The 27,075-nt window shown below is 44.0% G+C and overlaps 4 protein-coding genes and 1 non-coding gene across 6 annotated transcripts; 3 read left to right on the forward strand and 2 right to left on the reverse strand.

The window, feature by feature from the left end:
• Positions 1 to 5,627: 5,627 nt before the first annotated feature.
• Positions 5,628 to 10,804, reverse strand: LOC144712195 (Cation efflux family protein). Of its 2 annotated transcripts, XM_078586398.1 has the most exons (11): positions 10,296 to 10,801; positions 8,535 to 8,643; positions 7,663 to 7,702; positions 7,309 to 7,385; positions 7,130 to 7,218; positions 6,930 to 6,999; positions 6,802 to 6,840; positions 6,302 to 6,452; positions 6,134 to 6,223; positions 5,914 to 6,039; positions 5,628 to 5,811 (listed from the first exon to the last, which is right to left on the reverse strand). In XM_078586398.1, exons 1-10 carry the CDS (start codon positions 10,648 to 10,650, stop codon positions 5,941 to 5,943), a joined length of 1,119 nt encoding a protein of 372 aa, XP_078442524.1. In that variant the 5' UTR covers positions 10,651 to 10,801; the 3' UTR covers positions 5,628 to 5,811; positions 5,914 to 5,940. The 2 variants fall into 2 exon arrangements, 1 of the variants encoding a protein (XP_078442524.1); XR_013583748.1 differs by lacking the exons at positions 5,628 to 5,811; positions 5,914 to 6,039 and having other exon boundaries at positions 6,802 to 6,835; positions 10,296 to 10,804.
• Positions 10,805 to 11,042: 238 nt separating this feature from the next.
• On the forward strand, positions 11,043 to 12,341 carry LOC144712002 (PRLI-interacting factor). Its single transcript, XM_078586178.1, has one exon. The coding sequence runs from the start codon at positions 11,293 to 11,295 to the stop codon at positions 12,145 to 12,147; it is 855 nt and encodes a 284-aa protein (XP_078442304.1). The 5' UTR covers positions 11,043 to 11,292; the 3' UTR covers positions 12,148 to 12,341.
• Positions 12,342 to 19,138: 6,797 nt separating this feature from the next.
• Positions 19,139 to 19,212, forward strand: TRNAI-AAU (transfer RNA isoleucine (anticodon AAU)). The gene has a single exon. It is a non-coding gene; the product is annotated as a tRNA-Ile (tRNA).
• A 158-nt stretch (positions 19,213 to 19,370) lies between these two features.
• Positions 19,371 to 23,498, forward strand: LOC144712060 (calcium-dependent protein kinase 26-like). The gene is made up of 7 exons (XM_078586236.1): positions 19,371 to 20,280; positions 21,452 to 21,595; positions 21,665 to 21,817; positions 22,003 to 22,118; positions 22,273 to 22,440; positions 22,988 to 23,212; positions 23,293 to 23,498. Exons 1-7 carry the CDS (start codon positions 19,581 to 19,583, stop codon positions 23,413 to 23,415), a joined length of 1,629 nt encoding a protein of 542 aa, XP_078442362.1. The 5' UTR covers positions 19,371 to 19,580; the 3' UTR covers positions 23,416 to 23,498.
• A 9-nt stretch (positions 23,499 to 23,507) lies between these two features.
• LOC144712061 (glycerol kinase) lies at positions 23,508 to 26,022 on the reverse strand. Its single transcript, XM_078586237.1, has 4 exons — positions 25,643 to 26,022; positions 24,067 to 24,701; positions 23,741 to 23,941; positions 23,508 to 23,667 (listed from the first exon to the last, which is right to left on the reverse strand). The coding sequence occupies exons 1-4, from the start codon at positions 25,887 to 25,889 to the stop codon at positions 23,623 to 23,625; spliced, it is 1,128 nt and encodes a 375-aa protein (XP_078442363.1). The 5' UTR covers positions 25,890 to 26,022; the 3' UTR covers positions 23,508 to 23,622.
• Between the last annotated feature and the right edge of the window lie 1,053 nt (positions 26,023 to 27,075).

The following is a 27,075-nucleotide window of genomic DNA, read 5'->3' on the forward strand; positions in this document are numbered from 1 at the left end:
TGGATGAGTGGAAAATAGAATGGAGAAAGGGAGGGGCTCTCAAATCAGGCTTTCATGGGTGCTTAAAATGAGGCCCCTTTCTCTCTTTATATTTCATTTAAGGTTTTTCTCAAAAACCCTACAAAGTAAAATATATCCACAATGCCCTTATGACATTATGCATGTGACCCTATAGGCCCATGTATCATTCAAATTAATGACTTTAGTGGCCCAATAACATTTTTGGACCAACCTTATTAATTAACTACATCAACATATAGATTAATTAAATAAAGATCGATTTAACCCAATCGATATGTTAAGTTTCCAGCACGTGGGGTGCCAAGCTACACCTTGTGCTCTAGAAGATACCGAGTAGTCTCGAAATCTCTCATGAAACCTTTACCATCTTCGATTACCGTATATATATAATCGATCTATCATTCGCGTGAAACTCTCAAACGACTTAGGGTATGGTTTATCATCAAACCCTAATCTGTCATTCGATTAGTGCTTATGCGTAATGGGGATCATTGGAGAACGCCTTCTTCAATATCCTCACTACCCTAGCCAGGGATTTTTCTGCATCATCCTCCTTGATTCAATCTCCTCTAATACAGAGGGCGGACAATCACATCTTGACCACTCAATCATCTCCATAAGCTTCTTACTACATCCGATCTATAACTTATTTGAATCCCATGATTAGAGGCTCGTAAGTCATAGTCAAAATGTAGTCGTCCACTAACGAAATGTCATTGGTGTCTCAGGTCAATGGATCACTTATACAACGTGACTTGAATTAACTTGATTGATGTTTAGGTATAATACCATTCAGGGATTCGTACGGATCAATTTAGTGAACTCTTTCTCCAAAGAGCACCCACTATCTGTCCTTAGTGTCGCCACACTAATAGCCACAGGATCAGCTATACTTATTGTATAACTATGATCAACTAGTGCTATATTATCCAGATAATTCGATGTCTGTCTTGACTATCCATCTAATAGGAATATTTAGAATACATGTTTAAAGACTAGTGATCACTGTATTATGATCTCATCATAACTCACTAAGTCATTACATGTATTCATGGACTTCATCATAAACATCACACCAGAATAAATGAACGTAAATATTTTATTCACTAGTAATGTGATTGGCTTGACGGCCACATAATATCAATCGATCTTCCACGCCACCCCAGCCTTGGGCGATCACACACGCCACAACACCCACGCCAACACCTTTCGCTCAGTCTGTTCAAGCGCCGCCGTGCTCAGCGTCGTGCACCTAGCGCTAACGGGGGGGCGCCATTCACCCCAAGTCATCTTGGTGCTCATTGTACGCCAATGCCTTAGTCTCTAGGGGGGATGTGTCCCACTCCGTGCCCCGCACACGCGATCTGCATAGTGCCCGCGCGCAGCAGCGCAACTCCCTGCACAGCTCCGTGCGTCGCACCGTGGCACCGCCGCTCAGCATGCGTGTCCCGCGAACGCGGTGCTTGTCGTAGAGGCACACATGCTCCTGCCAGCCCGCGCATTCCAATGTGCGCAGGTCACCCATATCCGCCACGCAGAGCACCAATGGGCACGCGCACCATCCATTTTGTGTTGCCACTACATGGGCAATGGCCTGAAAGATCATGGTTGGGCATCACCACCCTTTGTGCGATGCAGCATCGCACTAAATAGGACTCATTCATTAAGTATCGTGAGTCAAAACACGAAAACGCCCTCCTAATAAGCACTCAGGCCTCTGGGTAGGGAAGTAGCCTAGTTAGGGGCCTACCACCTGGTGTCACATGGTCAAATCTCAAGCTAGGTTTCTTGCTCGGAATTGGCGTGTGCCGGCCTCAGTGCTTGGAGCAGAACACTGAGCAGCCTTGATCTCTTGCAGCAGAAGCTTGTGCAATTGCTTAAGATCGCTTGAAAGGGGTTAGAGGAGATGTTGGTGCTAGGCACCGTCAGTGAATAGGTTCATTGCATTGATATCTTAAAGAGTACATCAAGATTACATGGGGGAAGACGAGGGGTGTTACAAGGAACGAGATGAGGCGCCTTGCGTCGAGGTAATGTCGCCACACCGCCTCAGGGCCGCCACTCCGCGCGCGCGCGCCCGCTCTGCCACTACACAAGCGCGCCGGGTCGGGCGCCGTGCGCCCGCGGGACTGACGATCACACACGCCACCGGCACCCATGTCAACACTCTAGCGCGCAGTCTGCGCGACGCAGTCGCATTCGACGCCCCCGAGCTGGGCGCTGCGCGCCCAGCACTACTCGCAGGAGCGCTGCGCGCCCGCTGTGCCGTCTCGGCGCTCTCTGTGCGCCAGTTGCCGTAGTCTCCTGGCGGGATGTCTCCCTACCGCGCGCCCCGCACATGCAATGCGTGCGCTGCCCGCGCGGCCGCTGTGCGGCATCCAGCACAACTTCGCGCGCTGCACTCGCACCCGCGCGCAGCACTTCCCGCTCTCGCGCAGCGCTTGGCACTGGCGCATAGCGCTAGCGCCCGTGCGTGGCGCTTGGCTTTGGTGCGCACGCGCACATGCCGATCAGCCCGCGCGCCCAGCAGAGCAAGCACCGTACCTGATCCGTCCCGCTTGGGGCGTGGACGGGCACGTGCGCAGTCTGCCGTGAATCACCACTGACAGTGGCAATGGCCTAATAGATAAGGTATTTGGATATCACTATCCATTATGACTCAGTCCTTAAAATGTCGTGAGCCAAAAATGCAGACAAACCTTCCCAATAAGCACGCAGGCCTCTGGGCAAGGAATGCCGCCTAGTTAGGGGCCTAACACCTGGTCATAAGCATGAGACGTGGAGTCCATACATGGTCTCAGAACCTGCTGCCCTACTTCCCTAGTCATGACCCACTATCCAGGAAATACCAGCCATTACGATATCAACAATAGATTAACCCATCAAATTGAATTATTAATTTTTCAAAGGTAATGATAGATTAATCTGGATACACCCTTTAAACTACACAAAATGAATTATTAAATATGTATGCTTCTAGGTGATATATACGTCAAATGACACATGGATAAGATTCATGTTTATTGACAAAACCTTTCAAGGAATAGGAGACAAAATGATTGTAAGTTGAGGCCTAAGATATCTTTAAAACATAATTCACAAAGCCAAGTGGGTTGACTGTTGAATCATTGAGAAAAGTGTGAAAACATAGATCAAATACGGATAAAGTATTTTACCTATTTAGATATTAATTTGCATGATCTTCAAGCAACAATCGCATCCCCAAGGTGGTTTGATGAAAAGGGATTTCTCAGGTCTTATTCCATGATGTCTGTATTTTATAATCAACCACAAACATTATAGGTACATGAAACACAAGACCAAGTTCACAAAGTTCACATATTCTTAAGCACGTAGGTTTGGCATTTTCAATACGTTCCTCTAGCCCATAAATGTGAACAAAACGAGCAACATTATCAAGGAACATTGAGCGAGAATATAAGGACTAAGATGGCATTTTGAGTGAAATTCACCGTACATGTCTTCATTAACCATTAATTTTCTTTTGATTTGCCGTCGTGGAGTGAATGTATGTCTCACATAAAAGAAGCCTGATTTGAAGGGATTATTAGATAATAGAATGCATAAAATTTATGGAAAAATCTGTAAATTTTAAATAATACATAATTTTCACTTTCTTAGATATTAAATGTATCTATTAAGGCAATATAGTTTGATACTTTAAGAGGGTATAATTGAATGAAATTTTAGTGAGAAATTTGGGACCATCAATAAATGACAAAACTTGAGAGTTAAATAATGTAAAATAATACTTTTTATTTAATTTAAATTATTTTTTCTGCATATTTAATAAATAATTTGTGAATTATCTTGTGAGATTAGAGAGATTAGTTTTTGCCATGAGACTAAAAAGATAGAGTTAATTTGATAGATAAATCATGAAATTTAACTGTGATACTTTCAAATATGTAAAACATTTTTACGCATGAAGGATAAATCAAGTTGACAAAATAGAGAATTTTGGATATTGGCTTTAGAGGTTTGTGGCCCTTTTAATAGTTGAAAATACTAGGATTGTAAATTGTATGTGCAATTGTCTGAGAGGGGACTATGAGAGAATTTCAATTTCTGAAATTTTTATACCAAAATTTAAAGGAATATTAACATTCAGAGAAATAAATAAATAAAGGGATAGAAATATACTGAGCTATAAATTGATATATGAATACCATTCACTGGAATGAATATTGAAAAATGATATAAATCTTTCAAAATCAGGTATTTAAAAAATTGAGAAAGGGTAAGAGAACAGAGATGATAGAAATCATTAACAAATTTGATTGGATATAATATTGATTTAAAACTTCGAAGATACTTGGATCTAAGCAACATGGTTGATTAAAAATTGAACAGTTGCACTGATTATTAGATTTCTCTGTTAATTTCTGCGTTATTAAATTTATCTGTCCACTACGCATCCATTGTTTCATAACTCAAAGAAAATATATTTCATTCCATGTTTTGTGTCAATATCTTTTAATACAAAGATTAGGAACATACTTTTCACATCTCATTCAAGGTTTTTTCGACTTCCTTACTCTTTAGTAATTCTGATTCATCCATAATAACTATTTCCCGTGGGATACGTCCTTATACACCAGCCATAACAATACTAATTAGTAATTCTAAAATTGGTCTAATAGATTTTACAAGGTTTTTAATTTGAGTAAATTTTCATAAAATAAAATATTATTTCATTATAAATCAATGAAGAGAATTTTTAAATGTAGCTGTATAAGTTCAGGAATTTATTGTTTATTTAAAATGATTCCAATGTAAAGTAAACTATATCATGCACTGAGAGAACTTAGATATCAAACAAATCAATGACAAATGTGTAGGAGCAATTTCACTCAATCTTGGCATCAAGAAAAAGCCACTTAATTTGCAACTGAGATTGCATATAATACAGGTTCCTCACATTTGTATGTCGTTATGTATACATCACTATTAACTCCTTTGTGCACATATTTTTTTTGATTTTCCATAGACACCGCTCAACTTAAGCTCAAAACAAATACCTAAATTAGAACTATCACTGACCTAAGTCTCTTAGTCTCATTCATTACCCGGAAATCACTCTATTTGAGGATTCAATTATTAGGGTGTTGTTTAGGTTCTTGAGAAAGATAACTTGAAATTCTTACAATGCACTTTAGTATTATCTACTCACTAACTGGAGTAGATAGTGAGTGCCACGGATAAATCGCTAGGCTTAAGAGGCTAGGTAATTTAAAAGTTGTGTTTAAGTGGAGGAAAATGCAAGGAATAGAATTAGATATTCGTGGATTGAGATGGTGAACAATAAGGAACCCGAATCTGAAAATTAAATGGATCTAGAAACTGCATAACCAGCTGACTAGTTATCCTTTGACCAAGCTAATAACTACCTTACTTGCATAGACTGTAGTATAGCATAAACTCAAAGATGAATATATGGTCATGTTATCTTCAGTTGTGTCAAGATAAAGCCCATCATCGTTATAAGGAAATTTAACTCAAATGTGACACAAATGAAGTATAATAACCATTGGAGCATTTGCTCAGCAAAATCACCCAGTAACTTTGCAGTGTCATCATAATGATTCCACACAAAAAGTCAAACGTTATATTATATAGCTTTGTCTTTCATCATCGAATTTATCAACGTTTTGTATACAAGATTATTGTCCCCCCCTTGGGTAATTATTCTCAACTCCAGATAGAGACTATTGATAGATGAAAAAACAAGGCCCAAGGGAACCAAGTCCATCTAACGATCACATCCCTCTGAAAATAACAAATTAGTAGGAAAATGATTATTGTCTCTTAAAAGTAGGAAAACAAATAACACGATTATGTTGATACTCGGATAAAATACAGTAAACTTACCCCTTTGGGTAGAAGTACTCCTGCCTCTCAGCGCAGCGCCTCAATGGTCAAGTCTTGGATTCCCAGCTCAGCATACAAGCTTTGAGCATAACGAAGAACCGGGAGTTCTTCAGCCCCCTCCTTTAGCTGAAGAAAAGCTTAACTGTGAGGCTTGCTACCGCAGGAGTTGAGATTAGAATGCGAGAAGTAAAAGTATTTTTAAATTTTATAAAAAATTCACCAATATAGAGAGGGACCCAACAACATGGCCAGGAACCAATTCCCAGAAGCGCGCTCTAGAGACCTCTAGAACATCCTCCAGAGCAGAAATCTGAAAACACCAAGAAATGTGATGATTTTATTGCATAGAATTATGAATTTTCGAGGAATATGTGCAATTTTGACTTACTTGTCTCCAGCATTTGTTAAAGGCGGAGGATGGCACCTTGGTGGGAGCTGCTTGGAGAAGCGTTGACCCTGTTGACCTAAAAAGCGGAATCGCCACCATGAAGATGGCGATAGAGACCAATCCCAGGCACAATACTTCTGCATTCTCCACTCTGAAAAAAGAAGAACAATGTGGAAACTTTCAATACTAATTTAATTTAATCCAGTAAACATATTTATTTGATTGAATGGAAACGATTAAGAATCACTATGCTAAGATCAATCTAACCAGCCTATAATAAGGTTAATTTGATGACTTGATTTATGCAAGCTTAGAGGCCTGAGATCAGTAGTAGATCTTTGGAAGAATTAAAAATACAAAATTAATCAAATAAAAAATGTTAAAATAAAATGATAATAATAAAATAAAATGATAACATAAATTAAATAATAATAAATTGAAAATAAGCAATATAAAAAAAATAAAATAAGATAAAAATAAAATAGTTTTAAAATTTTTACCCGAGCGTCAGAAACCATGATGCCAGAAGCAAGCCTGCACTGGTTTTTAATTTATTAGAGGTATCAGTTCAGCTTCGGTAGATTTCAAGGGAGACGGTACTCAAAAAGAGATGGAATATAAAAAATACCTTCGTATGGAATCAGCAAGGACATGGAGAAACACCGAGTGGTGGTTCATGTCTTCCGCATTCCTATAAGCTACAGAACGGAAAATAAAGCTAACGAAAAATTAAAGTTTTAAAAAGCCACCTAAGGAACCATAGTTGATGTCGGCATAAAAAAATAGTGGAAGAAGAAGATGGAAGAAAGTAATAAAAAGATAGCTTACTCAGATGAATGCGTGCATATCCTCGAAAGAACCACACTCCAAGTAAGTTTACGAGAAGATTAGTCACTGCTGAGACCACCAAGTAGTGCCTGCATACCAGTTATAATTTAAGTCCAGAATGATATGCCAATTTCTAACAAAAATATTTCATGGTTGATCTAGTGGATGGTGTTACTGACTTGTGTTCTGATTCGTAGTGAGTAAAGACATGGAGGGCTTCCACGGACAAGGAAAAGGCCAGAAACACTAGAAAAAGCTGCCTAGAGATAAAGCTACAGAGATGTCAGGACTTCATAAATAAATAAAAATTAAACGGAAAAAAAGATTCACGGTAAAATAAGGCTGTGCAATGAGTTACTAAAAAAATGGATTAACGGTAAAGGGCCATATTAGTTAAAGATCAGGTGCATATCCTCCTATTGATGAATTTACAATTTGGGCACTGGTCCTTCGTGCACTCTAAATACAGGTTAAAGTTTATTTTTTTATTTTTCACCAACTAATTCCTAAAAGACTAGGAAAAGGACTCTTACAGCATTGGTAAAGGCGGCCAAGGCATCCAGCCTCTTGTATCTGAAAATACAGAGCAACGACGAGATCAAGCTCTCTCGTACGGTAGTCCCGATAGCATAAACTTATTACGCAATTCATATGACAAGAAACTGTGGAAACAGATAGAAAAATAAGAGGGATGTTCATGGATATCCCTACTAGAAATGAAAGAAGACATTCATCTTTCCCCAATATTAGAGTTCAATCGATTTATTCCAAAAACAATGATAGGATCCTAGGGGGTAGTTTCGTCATGTAAGCCCACAGGGGCATTTCAGTCATTTAGCTATCATTGTATTTCCTTTAAATAGGGATGTCCTCCCTTTCGGAGGGCAGCCAAGAAGAAGAAGAATGAAGTAGTGTTCTTGTCTCCCCTCTCCTCGTCTAGGTCTTGTCTCCCTCTCTCCTTCAATGATCCCCAGCCCTCGTGATCGTCTCTACCTCACCGCGTCTTCAGGCGGCTCGTCCTCGGCCGATCCCTACCCCCTCTGCCCGGTCTCCTCTCGGATCCTTCCCGTTTCACCTCTCTACCCTGGGAACTTCTACCTCGCCTCGTCCTCTACCCCCCTTCTGATACGAGCCTAGATCCAGGTTCGTGTCAGACAATATCTTGGGGGACAATCCTTCAGAAACAAGATGATGAAATCAGATTACTGGAGCAGATTCATGGGAAATGACACAATTATATTTTCCACATAACATAGATGAACCTATTGTTGGATATAAACCTGTTAATGACATAGGCTACAAGAAAAAAATTTGTAATAAGAATCTAACTTTGAAATTTCTCCGACAATCATTTAAAAAAATACAACAATAGAACGATCGTGCAGTAAACCATCGTGTTTCTTACCCATAAGTGTAAGATGTATCAGATTTCTTGGATGACATAGCCATCGCAACGAGAGAGAACGAGAGAAGGCCGCAACCAAACGTCAAATGAAATGCATCAGAAACCAATCCTGCAGAGCCACATCAGTCAAACAAGATTTTCCAATATAATAAATAGATTAACAAAAGTGAAGACTACAGAGAAGTAAATCTGGAAGTAAACCATGGGATTCATTCGGCCGAGATTGCTCAAGTGACATCTGCAAACGTTCAAAAGCCCTCTAGACTTGTCTATAGCCTTGAAATCGAGGGGCGGTACTCTACTCAAGACTCCATTTTCATACCCAAAATAAACTCCTACAGCGACCAGGGTTCTGCAACTGGCTCAGATCCATTATCAGAAAAGATTCTATCGATCACTGGACCCTATTCATGATCATCTAGGCTTCATCTGGCTGATCCAACCTGATTAACAGAGCCCTTAGATGATTGGATCGAATGTGGGTCTGATCCCACTGACCATCGAGTCGGATCGGATGGATCATATGACCATCCCGACCGATTTGCCGACCCCTAATCGAAACCCTGAAAATAGTCAAATTTCCTCTCTTATTCAGTTCCCTTATTAAACTGGAACATAGAACACCTGAATTATTCATCCTGTCGAGCATGCCCATGCAATTTTTCCATTAATAAGACGTCCTCTGTTATAGGTTTCTCAGTCATTCGGCCCACATTTTTTCATTATGAAGGATGAGACTAGAGAGATTCAAGTAAACGATATCTGAAGAACCCCATCTGTGGTTTAAGACGTCTGCGAACTCAGTTAAGTTTGATCTCAAAAGATGTGCCCCCAAAAATTCTCACAACAATATTTTGCGGTCCGTGACATAGTCTGGGTGCTATTTTTAAATAAGTTGTCAGCTAAGTGATCAAAACGAGACCTATGCCAAAGATCAACAGAAGCATGATCTTGATCTTTCTATTACAGAGACCTATGCTCTTGATCTATTACAGGGATCAAATGTCACCTAAGGCAACTTATTCCCCCTTCATATCTTAACGAGGAGCCGTAGTAACCAGCAGGAGAGACATATATAATTTCAAAAAAAAATGAACAAACAAGATGATATCGAACTCGATTGTTACTTCGTCATATGATATCATCTGTCAAAACTCATCGTTGTACATTGTAATTCTTGGAGGCCAGATCCTGCTTTTTGTGCGAAGCCTTCAACTGAACATTCGGCGACATTCAGCGGTAAAAAAATATCGTTGCAACAGATTGCCTTAAAACAAGTTTAAATTGTATATGTATAACGATATCTCCTCAAGGGGACTGCTGGAGAATGGGTTCTTCAACCTAGACGGGCTCCTTGTGAGTAGTAAAACAGTTAGTTTACTCTTCATGTACAATTAATTTGTTAACTAGATTCCAAAAAAAAGGTGCAAACCCAGGTCGAAGAAGCATCATTTTGGTGGGTTTTCAAACATATTTACGACTGAATGATGAAACCACGTAAGATCTTCACAGAGAAGGTTAACACAGACCTCTCTGAAGCCTTAATAACAGGAAAATATTAAGAACAGGTTAACAGAAAATTTGAAGGAAAAATTGTACTAGTCATAGTGAAAGATCAAAAAGTGGAAAATCTAGATCGGAGATTCCAAAAATAGACAACCACATTTGCACAGACTTTTGAAATCTAGCAGTTTGATGCAATTCAAATCGACATATGGAAAACGAGGGCACCAACCGAAACAGCGATCCAAATTAACTTACCGACTCGACCGGTAAGGAGCCCAATCACCAGTTCCGTAGCCGAATACGCCACATTAAGAAAGATCATCAAAGACAGACGCTTCATGAGTCGATTTCCAGACATAATAGCCCTAATTACACTGACAACACAGGTTGATCTGTCGATTTCAACACCCGGAAACATGCCCGGAGGAATGCTAATGCTTGAACTATTCCGGACAAGCAAAGGACTGCCGTAATCATACGATCCAGAATGCGTCGGAGTCAAGGATTCAGCACTCCGGAAGGAATCTTGTCGAGAGAAGGCGAGCCTCCTGTCGTCGTTCCCAAATCCGTAATCACCATACAAACGTTGAGAAATCCCTTCGCCATTCATCTTCTCAACTTCCAATTCCGGTCGCCGCGATCTACAATCCCCAAACTTCGATCATAGTTCCAATTGCTGCAGCTAATTCCGCGCAGAAATTCTACAAATCGCTACGATTTCCGATCAATCAAAAACGATAAGCCGTTGACTTCAAATCCCATATCGGGTAAACAGTAAAGCTCTATATCCGATACCAGAAATTTATTTCGAATACAGGGTCTTTATTATAATTTTGTACTTATGAGTAACTTGTAAAACAATAAGTTAGTCATTAGTAAGGATTTCCCGGCGAGGGAAAAGCTCCAATCTGGACCGTTAAATCCTAGGAAGGAAAATCTAACCGTCCATCTTATCCCTCTCCCTCTATAAATACCCCTCCGGCGTTTTTCGTCGTTACTCTATCTTCTTCTCTCTCTCTTTCTTTCTGTGGAGGGGTTGTGTTCGTCCGCTCCTTTCTTCGTTCGTGATATCCGATCGGAGGCGCGAGGATTAATTTAGAGATCTGGTTCAGAGCCATAGCCGAGGGGATCGAAGTTGTTTATTGTCAATTTTCTTCCGATCGCGGAGCATCGAAGGCGTTGCAAGTGGAAAATAGGGGGATTAGGGCGAGATTAATTAGGGTTTTATTCTTGATTCCGACGACCGAATCCGATGAACGATCCGTCTCAGATGATGAATCGGAACTTCGGAATGTGGCAGCCGCCGATCCCTACCCCTCCAATGGACGAGGCGATGGCGTTTGGGAATCAGAGGAAGCCGAATTGGAGCAACTGGAAATCGCGGAAGGCGCAGGACAAGTGGAAGAAGGCGCCGGCAGCGGGATACATGCCGCCGAGGCTTACCGAGCTGCAATCCCAGAATCGCGCCAAGGCGCGTAGATTCTACCCTAAGAAGAAGTTCGCCAGATTCGCCCCTTACGCGCCTCGAAACACGACCTCGTTCATCATGCGGGCCAAGAAATCAGGCGGAATCACCACGACGATTTCTCCCTGCCCGGTGACTCCGGCGACTCTCCCGACACCCACCATACATCCCTCGAGGGAGCAGCTCGGGGACATGGCGAAGGAGGAGTGGGGCGTTGACGGGTACGGATCCATGAAGGGGCTGATCAGGCTGCGGTCGCCAACGGGGGACGAGGACGACGAAGCGGACGACGGGTCCAGCGAGAGCGACGTGGAGGAGCACGCGGAGGTGGAGCGCCGACTCGATCACGATCTGAGCAGGTTCGAAATGGTATACCCTTATCTTTTGGAGCACAGGGTGGACGATCAAGATGCCCACATCGCGCAGCTGGAAGAGGAGAATCTGACGTTGAAGGAGCGGCTGTTCTTGATGGAGACGGAGTTGGCGGATCTTCGCCGGAGGTTGCGGGCTCTGGAGACCGTCTCTGGGCCTGACGCGAACCCCAACGACGGCAGCAACGAGATGAAGCCGAACGAAGAGGACGTAGCTTCGGAGACGGAGGGAGGCGGCGACGTGTCGTCGGAGAAGAGCGTTGGGGACTGATTTTCTTGCTTCTTTTTCGCTCTCGATCTTCTGGGCACAATCTCTGGTTGTGTGCATAGCCCGTGGGTGCCTGGACGCGTGCAACTTTGTAAAAATTTAACTTTCCCCGTTTTATGAATTTCCCCTCTCTGGTTCGTTCTCATTTGTGAGAAATGAGCAGAAGTTTATTCACAATGACCAAGTTTCATCGTTTATCTCTTGGTGTACTCATCTGTTCGCCCACCGTCCATCCGATAAGGCAGCCATTGGTTCGGAAACAGCAGCCCAAGCACTAGAGGGGGTGTGAGGCGCGAGTTTAAGAACAGGCTCTAGTTTATGAGGGAAGGCGCGAGCTTACGGGCGGATGCAAGGCGCGAGGTTATGAGTGGATGCACGGGGCTTATTTACGAGCGGCTGCTAGGCGCGAGTTTACAAGCTGGTGCAAGATGTGAGCTTGTGAGCGGATGCAAGGCACGAGTTTATGAGCGGACGCAAGGCGCGAGTTTACGAGCGGATGCATGGCGCGAGTTTACGAGAGGATGCAAGGCGCGAGTTTACGAGCGGAGGCAAGGCGCGAGTTTACGAGCGGATACAAGGCGCGAGTTTACGAGCGGATGCAAGGGGCTAGTTTATGCGCGGATGCAAGGCGCAAGTTTACGAGCAGCTGCAAGGGGCTAGTTTACGACCGGATGCAAGGCACAAGTTTACGAGCGGATGCAAGGCGCGAGTTTACGGCTGAATTCAAAGGGCTAGTTTAAGAGCAGATGCAAGGGGCTAGTTTACGCGTGGATGCAAGGGGCTAGTGTACAAGCGGATGCAAGGCGCGAGTTTATGAGCGGCTGCAAGGGGCAAGTTTACGAGCGACTACAAGGGGCGAGTTTACGAGCGGATGCGAGGCGCGAGTTTACGAGCGGATGCAAGGCGCGAGTTTACGAGCGGATGCAAGGCGCGAATTTACGAGCGGATGCAAGGCGCAAGTTTACGAGCGGCTGCATGGGGCTAGTTTTCGAGCAGCTGCAAGGCACGAGTTTACAGGTGGATGAAAGGCATGAGTTTACTAGCAGAGCATACACAAGGCGCTAGTGTACAACCGTTATGTGGTTAGTATAAAAAAGAATGAAATTCAAATAAAAAGAAAGATGGGAAAAATAATACGCCAACTTTTCTCAGATAACTCGTTAGGAGTGTAGTGAATTACAGAAAAAACGGGAAGATGTGTCGCGCAACAAGGATGTTCGGGTGATTTGGGCCGGTTTTCGTCCTTTTATTTCTCTTATGACTTAGGACAGAAAATGATTTGTCTTATGAACCCTAAGTTCATAACTTGGAAATAAAATTAACTTATTAATCTACTGGTATCTCGCCTACCGTTCCTGAAAGGCCCCAAGGCTCTAAGAAGCGCTCTTGCTCTCGCTTCAACTTCCTCTCGCTCATCGGTTTTGGATAACTTGTAAATATTTCTGATGGAGAGGATGCCAACGCATCGACATTGGACGCGCCACCAGCGTCAACCGAAGTCAACACCGCCGCTACGGACAGTCCGCCAACCCTCAACTGAAGTCAATGCCGCCGCTACAGACACACCACCACCGTCATCGGACGAAGTCAACACTCCCGCATCATGCACGTCCCCACGCACGCACGCCCGTTCGCGCATCATGACACGTCGCCAACGGCAGACCAACAACTGCCCCTTGATGTGACACGAAGCACGTCTCTCGTCTTTAATTTCTTGTCATTAAATTGTATTTTCTCTTTCCTCCAAGGCCTATATGTATAGGCCATTGTTTCAAGAAACCGTAGGCAGTCATTATTCAAGAATTGAGTTTATTGTTAACTCTTCTTGGAGGACTTCCCAGCCTCCCTATCCCTCTCCAACCCTACCTCCGCCGCCTCCGTCGATGCCGCCGCCACCGCCTCGCGTCGCCGGCCACCTTCTTCTCCATCTCTCTCCCTCCCTCTTTCTCTCTTGTCTTCTCTCTCTCCTCCTTTCCCCTTCTCTTCCCTCACCTTTGGCCACCCAGGGCAGCCACCCAGGCCGCCCAAGGACGCCGCCCCAGGCCGCCCAGGGTAGCCACCCTAGGCCACCCAAGGACGCCGCCCCAGGACAGGGTAGCCACCCCAGGCCGCCCAAGGCCGCCGCCCCAGGTCGCCCAGGGCAACCACCCCAGGGCGCCCAAGGTGCCACCCCACGCCACCCAGGGCAGTCACCCCCAACCGTCGAGGGCAGCCAACCCTTGGCCGCCCAAGGCTATCGCCCCAGACTGCTCAAGGTCACCTTCCATACCGGTACTCGCGCATGCCATCCCTGACCGTGTCCGTTCGTCCGACCCGCTTTTAGAAGGGCCGTTCAACGCACGGAACGCCCAGACTATTTCGTCCAGTGGGCCCTTCAACGCTCGGATTCACCCAGTCTTGTCACGATCAGAATTCCCCACAGCCTCATCATGCACTACGGTGCCGAGGTACGCCTGAACTCTTTGGTGTCGAAGTGTTCCTCGTCCAGTATTCCCCTTGAATTATCCACCGCCATCAGACTTAATTTGATTTGGATTTCCCTAATTCTCTCTCTTTCCCGAGTTTCCCTCGTGACGTGAATTCGGGTATTGATTTCTGGTGCTTCGGCATCGTCGCGGTGGTTGAAGACAATTCTCCCGCCCTCGACAAGGAACGGGATTGCACCACCAGTATTTCATCGGTTTTAAGTTTCGAATTCGATCGCGTGAATTTCTGTGGTTTGTTTTATACCTCCTTCCAAACCCGTCTATCCCTTCCTTCCGTCCTTGTTCCATCCATCCCCTCAGTCGCCCTTTTCCCTAGCTGTCTTGCATCAATTTCCTCAATTGTTTCCCATTTTAACTCAATCTAATCCCTTTGTCATGAATTTCAAAAACTAATTTTTTTCGTCAGATCTGGGGTATTCTCATCATGGGATTTTTTTCTAAACCATTTTCTTGCTTGTTTTCGATCTATCGATGGATCTCACTCCCTGTATTATTTTTGGGCCGGAACAGCCGTTTGATTCTTCTGTTTTGTCACTTCTCTTTGGCCTTTTTTTAGCTGTTGATTTCATCCAACCCATGCTATGTGAATGGCTCCAAAATTTAGCTTAATTCTTGATCATTGCTTTCAGGTCTTTAAAATTTGATTAATCTCTTTTTAGAAAGGGATGCATGTGTTCTCCCCTCGCGATCTAGCTCTTCCTACCGCTTCCTATTTCATTCTCTCTCTTTCCCCATGATGCTCTCTCTCTCTCTCCTCTCTCTCTCTCCTCTCTCTCTCCTCTCTCTCTCTCCCTCTCTCTCTCTCTCCCTCTCTCTCTCTCCTATCTATCTATCTATCGCTATCTCTCTCTCTCTCTATCTATATATCCTTATCTACCTATCTATTTATATTTCTCCCTGTATATCTCTATCTGTCCATTTATATCTGTCTATATCTATTTATCTATCTCTATCTATCTATATATCTATCTATTTATCCCTCTCTATCTCTCTCTATCTTTTTATCCCTCTCTATCTATCAATGTATGAATGTCTATCTTTATATGTCCATCTCTCTCTATCTATGCATATATATATCTATCTCTCTCTATCTGTCTATCTTAATGTATCCTTATCTCTCTCTTTTTATCCATCCATCTATTTCTCTCTCTATTTATCTATATCTACCTGTCTATTTATCTATATCTCTGTCTATCTCAATCTATCTATCTGTCTGTCTCTATCTATTTATCTATCTCTATTTATCCCTCTCTATCTCTCTTTCTATATCTATATATATGTATGTCTCTATGTATCTTTATCTCTCCCTATCTATCTATCCATCTATCTCTCTCTATTTATCAATCTCTTTCTCTATTTATATCTCTCTATCTATCCATGTATCTATTTCTCTTTCTACCGATCCATCTCTCTGTCTATATATCTATGTATCTATATCTATCTCTGTCTATATATGTATCTAACTCTTTGTATCTACCTATGTATACATCTCTATCTCTCTCCTTCTCTCTCTCCCTCTCTCACCCTCTCTATCTCTCTCTCTCTATCTATCTCTTTATAAGTGTGTTTGGTTTGGTTATAGGTGCATTTTGTTATATGTAAAATAGTTGTAGGTGCATTTGGTTTGGGAGAGAAATTACAATAGTTACTGGTGTCGATAGACAACTGTTGTGCTATTTCTATGTGTTACACGGTCAGATCCCAAGTTAGGAAAATTGCTCGAATCTGGCACAATCTGGCCGCAGTGCTTGGAGCAGAACACTGAGCAGCCTTGATCTTTTGCGGCGGAAGTCACTTGCAATAGCTTAAGTTTGCATAGAAGGGGTTATAGGAAAGGGAGGGAATGCAGCCCCGTCGAGGAATAGGGTCATTGCATTGATATCATAAGAGGTTACAATGAAGTCATGAAGATTACACGGGGGAAAACGAGGGGTGATACCAAAGTAACGAGATGAGGCACCTTGCGCCTTGGTAGCGTCGCCCTTACGCCTTGAGGTTTGGCGCTCTACGCGCCCACGGGCGTGGCGATCACACACGCCACCCCTGCCTTGAAGATCACACACGCCACCAACACCCATGATGACACCTATCGCACAAAGACTGCACGATGCTGCCGCATCTGTGCCTCAAGCCAAGCGCAGCGCACCCAGCGCTACACGCGGAGCGCCATGTGCCCATGACGTCTCAGCACTCACTGTGCGCCACTGCCTTAGTCTCCTGGTGGGATGTCTCCTGCCCTGCGCCCTGCACACGTGATGCACGCAATGCCCGCATGGCTCCCCGCAAAACTTCGCGCGCTGCATCGCGACACTGCCGCCCGGCCTGCGCATCCCACGCACGCGCGCGACGCTTGGCGCATGTGCGTATGCTTGGCGCCCGCACAGGCATGCCCTTGCCCCCAACACAAGGGGCCTCACCTAATCCGTCCCGCCTAAACGCGAACAGGCACGCGCACCATCCGAAGTGTTATCACCACTACGGGGGAAATGACCTAAAAGATCAGGTCGGGCGTCATCACCCTTGGTGCGTTGTAGCACACTAAATAGAACACAGTCATTGCAGATCGTGAGTCCAATGCGAACAAGCCCTCCCAGTAAGCACACGTGCCTTTGAGCAGGGAGGTCGTCTAGTTAGGGGCCTAACACTATGTTTCAAGCATATATTTTGTTCACATATAGATGGATTATTGCATTTTACATACTCAGGTAAGTAAATATCATTTGGTGAGATGCTTTGTGGTGTTACGGTGAGTTATGAGGATTTTTCAATCCATGCTTTTTGTCATAGATCGATTCGACCATTTGGAATCTGCTTCAATGGACCTATGTTGCTTCAGATGAATTTATGTTATTACTCAAGCTTGAAACACTCTTGGCTACCTCTTCTCTTGTTGTCTTCGTTAATGGGACACAGATCATCAATTATTCTAGCTTATTCAAAGTCACTACACCATCATGGGAAACCTTATAGACTGTTGCATTTCTTCTTTATGGTTCACATTTATGAAAACCATCTTGCAAACATTTAGAGCTCTGATTATGTTAATTTAAGGGAATGTCGGAGATGGATTTTTATATATTGGCTCATTTATCCTATTGGTTGATTAATAGGACGGCTCAACTGCATATTTAAGAGGATGCTTTAATAACATTTATAAGTATAAATACGGGTGAGATCTGAAATACATGGTTATAGCGACAACACCTTCTCTCTGTGCAATTTACAGCCCTTTACTGAAGCCTGGCGTAACATAGAGGATCTTGTATCAAGTAAATAATTTGTTCGAGAAACTTATAATTATATGTGATAGATATTTCTTAAGAACCCAGCATCATTTTTTTTCTTCAAAACTTTCCCATCCACCATCTATGAACTCCATCCATGCAATTGGTTTGCCACTGCATCCATGAAAATTTGGTACCCAAACTATTAAGGAAATACATTTTACAATTCCAGAAACTTGCATGAAATAATATTCCAAAAAAATGTGCCAATTTACTTAGAGAACGCATCAATAAACTAGTGAAACACACAAAAATGGGTAGATGTGTTGTTCAATTATAGTTGACTGGGAAAGTGCATGTGTTCTCATCATTATCATGATCCCTTTTTCATAAGTTATGATTATTGTATCAAGAGAGAAAGAATGAAAGAAACACAAAGAAAGCCAAACGAGGACAAGTCGGGAATAATCATATGATTATTCCTGAATGTTCGAGCCACACAATATACAACCAAAAATGGTTTGCCAAGTTTGCATATAATAATACCTTTTACACCATCCAAACCAAATTAACAATTTTAAAAAAATCATACCAACTCGATTTGGACAGAAGATATTCAATGGTATATTTAAGAGTAATAATAAACCTTATTTTGTTAGACCAAGGTAGCATATGCCTAAATTTCATCTCATACATCAACCAGCCCATTAACTGGACTATTGCACATAATACCCTCTATAAAATTCAATTTTACAAAAAAAAGAGTCAATCAAACCACTCTGATTTGTATATAAAAAATGGTATCTATAAGAGTAAGAGGAAACATGTTTTTTACTAAATTAGTATTTAGACTAAGTTAGTATAAATCAATAAAGTTTTTATTTCATTCACCGACCCGCCTATTAACTAGACAATTGCGTATCATACCCTCTATCCAAATAAAATTTACAAACAAAAAAAAAAATCAAACCGCTTGAATTTGAATAGAAAAAAGTGGTACATAAAAGAGAAAGAGGGACCTTATTTTGTTATACTAAGTTAGTGTAAACCAGTGAAATATATCTCAGTGATCAACCCGCCTATTAAGTGGACTACTTTATATAATACCCGCTATCCAAGCCAACTTTACAAACAAAAAAGAGGTCAATCATACCAATTTGACTCGAATAGAAAAAAAGGGTACTCATAAGAGTAAGAGGAAACCTTTTTTTATTAAACCCAGTTAGTGAATAGCATTGCCTGGTCTTTCTATTAAATTTATAAAATTTTACACATACATCAATTGGCCTATTAGCTCAGTTGGTTAGAGCGTCGTGCTAATAACGCGAAGGTCGCAGGTTCGAGACCTGCATGGGCCAAAAGCGGTGAAGATACTGCGATGGTGACCCGAAGGGTTCGGTCACCGCCCTTGTCCGCCTGGACAAGTCGCAAAATCAGAGCTTACTTTTTCTGACCAAAAAAAACCTTTACTAATTGTTTTTAATTAATCCCAAAAATCCCAGCTCATCACCCTACAGCTCACTTTTTCATCCGATCCTCGTGCTCAGCCGATGAAACAATCCCCACAAATCTCCAATCGCTCCTCATCGCCTTCCTATTTCGATCCAATCTCGAAGAAATTTCCGAGATCGCGAACTGTTCATCGGCTTGTTCGTCTTGGATTCGGCTAATTTTTTAATCGCGGAGGTGCTAAGAATAGTTCGATGCGACTTTCCCCAATTCGTTGATGGGCAATTCCTGCCGGGGTTCATTCGGAAGCAAAGGGAGGCGATTTCGAGGGCTCTCCGACGGCGGCGATCGCTCCTCCACCGCCAAATCCGACGACAGCGGCCGATCTCCGGCGAAGAGCGCCGCCATCGCCGCCGCCGACGAAGCCCCTTCTCCGGCCATGCGCCGCGGGCTGCTCGAACCCCAGATGAACTACGTTCTAGGGCATCCCACCCCCAATCTCCGCGAAATCTACACCGTCGGGAAGAAATTAGGGCAGGGGCAGTTCGGCACCACCTTCCTCTGCACCGAGATCGCCTCCGGCGTCGAGTACGCCTGCAAATCGATCCCCAAGAGGAAGCTCATCTGCAAGGAAGACGTCGAGGACGTGCGGAGGGAGATCCAGATCATGCACCATCTCGCCGGGCACGAGCATGTGGTGAAGATCAAGGGCGCCTACGAGGATCAGTTCTCCGTGCACATCGTCATGGAGCTCTGCGCGGGCGGGGAGCTCTTCGATCGGATCGTGGAGAGGGGGCATTACAGCGAGAGGAAGGCCGCGGAGTTGATCAGGATCATCGTCAAGGTCGTGGAGGCTTGCCATTCTCTTGGGGTGATGCACAGGGACCTCAAGCCGGAGAATTTCTTGCTCGCTCGCAAGGATGACGATTCCTCCCTCAAGGCCATTGATTTCGGCTTGTCCGTCTTCTTCAAGCCTGGTAATCTCTCCGCCAATCCCATCAACGGTTCCTTTTGTGCGAATTTCTGCGAATTGTTCGGTTTTCCGAACAGAACAATATCAAATTCGAACAGATCATCCCACAGACCCGTGTGCGGTTCTATAGTTATCTTTGTGCGAATTTTGTTCTAATTTTGTTTGAATGTGCGAATTTTGTTCATTTTTGCACAAAAAAATAACAGAACAAAGAACAAGGCCCTGTGCTGTTCTTTTGTGCGAATTTTTTGTTCGTTTCAAATGGACAGAACATAACAACCATGTCTATCTGAGACGGTGACAATGACATTGATGGGTCTTTACTATTATTGGAAAAAAAACACGGTGCCCGGTACGACCTACCCGATGGTGTATATATCCCGCCATGCCAACCAGGTAGATTTAATGCAATGAAAGATTAGTGTTTGATAGAGTTTGTAGGCGTGGAGCCGGTGTTAATGTTGACGGCTATGATTGCCAACTTTTACATTTTTATTGCCAACTATGACTGACCAATTGCTTGTAGATAGATCAAGCCGTGCCCTCTATGCCGCCCAGGAAGATTTCATGTATAGAAAAAGTTTAGTGTTTGATAGAGTTTGCAGGTAGATAGATCCTACCCATGGTTCCAAGTACGACCCACCCAGCTCCAAGACTAATGTTTCTCGGTAATGCTCATAGATAGATCCAGCTGTACCCTAGAGTTTGCAGGCGTGGAGCTAGGGTTAATATTGACGGCAATGATTGCCAAGTACAACCAACCCGACTCCTTGACTGATTGTTCTCGGTCATGCTCGTAGATAGATCCAGCCGTGCCCTCTATGCCACCCAGTAAGATTTTACATTTTACGAATGGAGAAGTTTAGTGCTCGATATACTTTGCAGGCGTGGAGCAACCATTGAGGTTGATGACTAAGATTGCTAACTTTTTGATAAAAAATGACCACCACTACCGACCACTGGGTGCTGGTTTCGGCAGACCCGGCTCAAAGATCGATCGAGCCGTGTCCAATCTACTGCCATTTTTGGCCAACTTTTAGATAAAAAATTGTCAACCACGACCTAACCTTGACCTCATTGACTCCTTTCGACGTTGAGGGCATTTTTTAAATTGAAGGAAATTTGACGTTGATAACACTAACTCTCTTTCATAATTGATCTTGGTGGGCTCTCAGGTCAGGTGTTCAAAGAAGTTGTGGGCAGCCCTTACTACGTTGCTCCAGAGGTTCTCTTGAAGCATTACGGACCGGAGGCTGACATCTGGACGGCTGGGGTTATACTGTATATCCTGCTCTCCGGCGTTCCGCCCTTCTGGGCAGGCATGATCTCTGATCGTAATCATCCTTCTTATCTTTGATCATCAAAGTTGATATATTTGTTTATTTCAGAGGCTCAGCAGGGGATATTTGATGCGATTCTCAAAGGGGTTGTCGACTTTCACTCAGATCCTTGGCCCCGAATCTCCGATAGCGCCAAGGACCTCATCAAGAAAATGCTCAATTCCCATCCTGCTGATCGCCCCACTGCTCATGAAGTTTTATGTAAGATTCTTAACCTTATAGAAATCCAAGAATTAGATTCGTTCTCAGGTATAATCTTGTGGGGCATTTCTTAAAAAAAATCATAATAATAATCTTGTGGGACAAATTTAAATCCAGAATTGTCGCTTCTTTCTGGTAACCAATTTTAATTGCCTTTTTTTTTTATCCTTTTTCTGTTTATTTAGGTCACCCATGGATCTGTGACTATGGAGTTGCTCCTGATCAAGCGCTGGATCCTGCTGTCCTTTCTCGGCTCAAGCACTTCTCTGCCATGAACAAGCTGAAGAAGTTGGCCTTGAGGGTTAGAGATTCATCCATCATGATCATGCAGTGTGATGTCGGGCAGTATGATATGATGCATCTTTATTCACTCATAATCATCATGACCCAAAGATGTTTAATCCATGCGGCAGATCCTGTGACATAATCACCCTTTTTTTCTGAACTGACACCAGGTAATTGCGGAGAGCCTTTCGGAGGAGGAGATTGCAGGGTTGAAAGAAATGTTTAGAGCCATGGACACCGATAACAGCGGAGCAATCACCTTTGATGAGCTCAAAGCCGGCCTTAAGAGATACGGATCTACGTTGAAGGAGTCTGAGATCCGTGACTTGATGGATGCAGTAAGTTCATCCTTGATCATGCCATCTGAACAGCTAATCTCAATCCTAAACCATTATGGATCGGCTTAGAATGATAATTAGGAGGATTCATCTGTTATAAGTTTTTTTCTGGGTCTTTTTTTCACACATTTTGCAGAGTTTAGTCGGAAAATAAAAGACTAAATTAGACTTTCCATCCCTGTCAGTGTTTGCCACAGGCTCTTGTGACGACGACGATGATGATTTAGTCATCATCTTCGTAGTCGTAGACTGGTGATCAATGCTGAGATCCTGGCTCAGATGAATGCAAGGATTATGATGATTCGCCCCTCCCCTCAATCGTCATCGTGAACTAGGACAAGAAGCTTGTGATGGCGCATGAACGGGATTCGTCCCTCCTCCATCATGGCCATCGCCTGCGGCTACGATGACATCGGCGATGTTGATGAAGCATCATCCTAGTTGTCAATGAATGACGCAGACGATGATGACTGACACTACTTGTAATCGTAGCTGCCCAGTTCTTCTACTTAAGAACAATTCCTGACTATGGCTTATATCGACTCAGTGTGACGTCGACAACAGCGGGACGATTGACTACGGCGAGTTCATCGCCGCCACGCTACACCTGAACAAGCTCGAGAGGGAGGAGCACCTGGTGGCCGCCTTCTCTTACTTTGACAAGGACGCGAGCGGATACATTACCGTGGACGAGCTTCAACAAGCTTGCAAGGAGCACAATATGACAGACTTTCCCATTGAAGATATCATCAAAGAAGTCGATCAAGACAATGTAAGAAGCATAAAAATAACTGGATCATACCAATAAACATCAAAGTTTTGATCTCTGTCTGTTTGGTTTTGTTGTTTCAGGATGGGCGGATAGATTATGGGGAGTTTGTGGCGATGATGCAGAAGGGCAACATGGGGCTCGGCAGGAGGACGATGAGGAACAGTCTGAATGTAAGCATGAGGGATGCCCCTGCTGGGCCTTAAGATCTTTGACCCATCTCCCTTGTAGATGAATTTTCTCAATTTTCAGTTTCAATGATGAACTGCTTCTTTCTTTACTGCATAAAGTTTGTAACTCGAGGCCAAATACCGTTTCTCTGATGATGATTACAAGGTAAAGTGCGGTTTTACTTACATAAAAGAAGTAAAAATTTTGCCTGAAAAGCACCTTTTTCTGAAATTTTAATGTCATTAGGCGTCTTCCTGGATTAACGAGTCATGCCCAACAGCAATCTCCTGAAAGTTTAACAAGCGAGAATGAGATTTACTTGATAAAACAATGCAAACATATAATTGAAGCCTTCATTACCTTCAATTTTCCGTCTTCAGAGAATACGCATCTCGAAGTGATAGCTTGCCCTTGATCTATCATCCATCCAGCTTCCACCCAACTCTCGCCATCTTCCTTCTTCCCTGTAGAACTCCACAGCTGCTTGGGGAGCGTGACAAGGCCTTCTTTCCCTCTGACCAACTTCACCTCGCTTTTATCAGCAAGATCTCTAATCGAATTCTAATAAAATAAAAAAACTTTTGTCAGATTTAAAGACGAAAAGTTTCAGAACTTCTTTCAAAAAACCCACTTATTCACGAAGGAAAAGTACTGTTTTGATCATAAAAAAGCAATGAAGAACTCACTTTGGTGAAATCTGAGAAGGTAGCAGAAGCCCCAGAACTCCGCCAAGCGCCAAGAACACGAGATTCTTCCATTGCGGCAGTAGAAGCGAACCCAGATTCCCGAACCGCGCACCCACCGAGCTGCTCCCCGTTTCTAAACGGGCCATACCACTGCTCCGAGAACACATCAATCTTCCCAACAATCGGCACGGTCTTCTTCTCCATATAAATCCTCTGAAGAACCCTAATTCGAACTTGATGATTCTTGGGATGAACAAGGCAGTGCTCGATCTCGAACGAGGATTCCTTATCGAACCAGACGGCAACGTAAGATCCAGATTGATGGTAGGCGAAGGCGAATTCTCCGCCGTTGGATGATTTCTTCACCGTCTTCTCCTCGACGCTGTGCCTGGTGGCGGCGTCGGCTTCGCATCCGACGGTGGGAAGAAGTCTGATGAGCTTGTAGAAGAGAGAAGGGGTGGAGGGGTCTGCGAGAGTTGGGCACTGAGTCTGCCAATCGAAGACTTGAACTCCCCATTCTCGGAATGCCGAAGGGACGACGATCTCGGGAAGCTCGACGGGTTCTCCTCTGCTGCTGAATTCCGCCCCAAATCCATCCCACTCGCCGGACACGCGGCTGGCGAAGTCGCTCCACTCTGTGCGGAAGAAGAGGGGGGAAATTGTTAGGAGGAAGGTTTCTCGGATCTTGTTCTAGGGTGGGCGGTTGATTAATGTGAGGTTTGATCGGCTTTAGAAGGTCGATTGAAGTAATCTTCTGCGAAAAAGGGGGAATTTGTCGGAATGAGAGAAGGAATCGGGTCAAAATGTTAGGAAGAAGGTCTCTCGGATTTTGTTCTTGCGCACTAGGTTGGTTATTGCAGGGCTTGATCGACTTCGGAGGGTCAATTGAAGTAATCTTCTACGAAAAAGGGGGAATTTGAAGGAATGAGAGAAGGAATCGGGTGAAAATGTTAGGAAGAAGGTCTTTGGGATTTTGTTATAGGGCAGTAGATTGATTAATGTTGGGTTTGGTCGACTTCGGAAGGTCAATTGAAGTAATCTGCCACGAAAAAGGGGGGGAATTCGTTTGAATGAGGGAAGGAAGCGGGTGACAAATAATTTGTTTGGAAGCGGATTTATCGGAATTTGTTTTAGGGCATTGAATTGATTAACGTAGGGTTTGATCGACTTGGTAACATTAATTGGAATTCGTCGGAAGGGAAGAAGGAAGCGGGGGAAATAAGTTTGGAAGAATATTTATCTGATCTTGTTCTAGGGCACTGTTGATTGATCTTCGTGACTATCAGTCCAAGAAAAATGCATAATTCCGAGGAATGAAAGAGAAATCGAGGTTGAGAAGACAGAAAAATGTCAGGAAGAAGGTTTACGAATCGATTATCAAAGGTTTCTACTACTACAACTACAACAACTACTGCACGAGGCACGGAATTAGAAAGGATGTTAAGAAGAGAAACTTTATCCGGTCTCGTCCGATGAAAAATCATCGATTAAACTAGGGTTTGTGATGAATAGGGCGGATTTTTTTGGGATCGAAGCAAAATCATTCAATCGAGGGGAAAGAAAAGGGGGAACGAACTGGGGTGGAATTGCAGCGGCGTGTTGGCCTCTTGCTGGGGGCTGGCGGCGGCGGTGCTGGCGGGGTCGTTGGAGAGCGCGGCGCTTGCAGAGCGGGGGAAGGAGAGAGGGCGAAGGAGAGAGGGCGAGCGAGGAGGAGGGCGAGGGCGGGGAGAGAGGGCGAGCGGGAGAAGAGGAGGAGGAGTAGTGGCTCTGCGGGGAGGGAGATTTGAGCTCTGGGCGAGGGGGCGGAGCACCAGAGACTCCATTGCAGCTTCTTCTTCTCCCCTTCCCTCTCTCTCTCTCTCTCTCTCTCTCTCTCTCTCTCTCTCTCTCTCTCTCTCTCTTTCTCCTTCTCTCCGCCGCACCTTGCAGATGATCTCTCCCTCTCTCTCTTTGTCTCTCCCATTCTCAGTTTTTATCTCTCTGTCTCTCTCTCTCTATTCTCTCTTTCTCTCTCTCCCTGTCTCACTCCTCTCTCTTTGTCTCTGCCGACTGACATTCTCTGCTTTTATCTCTCCCTGTCTCTCTCTTCTCTCTATTTCTCTCTCCCTGACTCTCTCGTCTTTCTCTCCCCCGTCTCTTTCGTCTCTCTCTATCTTTTTATATCCCTGCCTCTCTCGTCTCTCTCCCTATCTCTCTCTTCTCTCTTTCTCTCTCCCTCACTCTCTTCTCTCTCTTTCTCTCCCTGTCTCTCTCTTTCTTTCTCCCTCTCTCTCTTCTCTCTCCCTCACTCTCTTCTCTCCCTGTCTCTCTCTTCTCTCTTTCTCTCTCCTTCACTCTCTTCTCTCTCTTTCTCTCCCTGTCTCTCTCTTCTCTCTTTCTCTCTCCTTCACTCTCTTCTCTCTCTTTCTCTCCCTGTCTCTCTCTTCTCTCTTTCTTTCTCCCTCTCTCTCTTCTCTCTCCCTCACTCTCTTCTCTCTCTTTCTCTCCCTGTCTCTCTCTTCTCTCTCTATCTTGCTCCCTCCCTGTCTCCCCCTCTCTCTCTTTCTCTCTCCCTGTCTCTCTCTTCTCTCTCTATCTTTCTCCCTCCCTCTCCCCCTCTCTCTCCCTGTCTCTCTCGTCTCACTGTTCTCTCTTTCTCTCTCTATCCCTGTCTCTCTTCTCTCTTCTCTCTTTCTCTGTCCCTGTCTCTCTTATCTCTTTCTCTGTCACTGTCTCTCTTCTCTCTTATTTCTCTCTCTCTTTGGCCCTGTCTCTCTTCTCTCTTTCTCTGTCCTTGCCTCTCTTCTCTCTTTCTCTGTCCCTGCCTCTCTTCTCTCTTCTCTCATTCTCTGTCCCTGCCTCTCTTCTCTCTTCTCTCTTTCTATGTCCCTCCCTCTCTTCTGTTTTCTCTCTTTCTCTGTCCCTGCCTCTCTTCTCTCTCCCTGTCTCTCTCCTCTCTCTATGTCCCTATTTCTCTCTCCTCTCTATCTCTTTGTTTCTCTATCCCGGTCTCTCTTTTCTCTCTCTATT

This window comes from Wolffia australiana, chromosome 14 (genome assembly GCF_029677425.1).
Source record: "Wolffia australiana isolate 7733 chromosome 14, ASM2967742v1".
NCBI lineage: Eukaryota > Viridiplantae > Streptophyta > Magnoliopsida > Alismatales > Araceae > Wolffia > Wolffia australiana.

What these genes read in the sequence shown, in the direction of transcription:
- LOC144712061 (XM_078586237.1), bottom strand. Translation starts at nt 25,889, where the DNA reads ATGGAGTCTCTGGTGCTCCGCCCCCTCGCCCAGAGCTCAAATCTCCCT. An exon ending in GCCGCTGCAATTCCACCCCA is followed by an intron (nt 24,702 to 25,642) that starts GTTCGTTCCCCC and finishes TCTTCCGCACAG; the next exon opens with AGTGGAGCGACTTCGCCAGC. An exon ending in CTGAAGACGGAAAATTGAAG is followed by an intron (nt 23,668 to 23,740) that starts GTAATGAAGGCT and finishes TTAAACTTTCAG; the next exon opens with GAGATTGCTGTTGGGCATGA.
- LOC144712195 (XM_078586398.1), bottom strand. Translation starts at nt 10,650, where the DNA reads ATGAATGGCGAAGGGATTTCTCAACGTTTGTATGGTGATTACGGATTT. An exon ending in TGGCCGCCTTTACCAATGCT is followed by an intron (nt 7,386 to 7,662) that starts GTAAGAGTCCTT and finishes ATCTCTAGGCAG; the next exon opens with CTTTTTCTAGTGTTTCTGGC. An exon ending in TTGGGTCCCTCTCTATATTG is followed by an intron (nt 6,040 to 6,133) that starts GTGAATTTTTTA and finishes GCTTTTCTTCAG; the next exon opens with CTAAAGGAGGGGGCTGAAGA.
- LOC144712002 (XM_078586178.1), top strand. Translation starts at nt 11,293, where the DNA reads ATGAACGATCCGTCTCAGATGATGAATCGGAACTTCGGAATGTGGCAG.
- LOC144712060 (XM_078586236.1), top strand. Translation starts at nt 19,581, where the DNA reads ATGGGCAATTCCTGCCGGGGTTCATTCGGAAGCAAAGGGAGGCGATTT. An exon ending in GTCCGTCTTCTTCAAGCCTG is followed by an intron (nt 20,281 to 21,451) that starts GTAATCTCTCCG and finishes GTGGGCTCTCAG; the next exon opens with GTCAGGTGTTCAAAGAAGTT. An exon ending in TGAAGAAGTTGGCCTTGAGG is followed by an intron (nt 22,119 to 22,272) that starts GTTAGAGATTCA and finishes AACTGACACCAG; the next exon opens with GTAATTGCGGAGAGCCTTTC.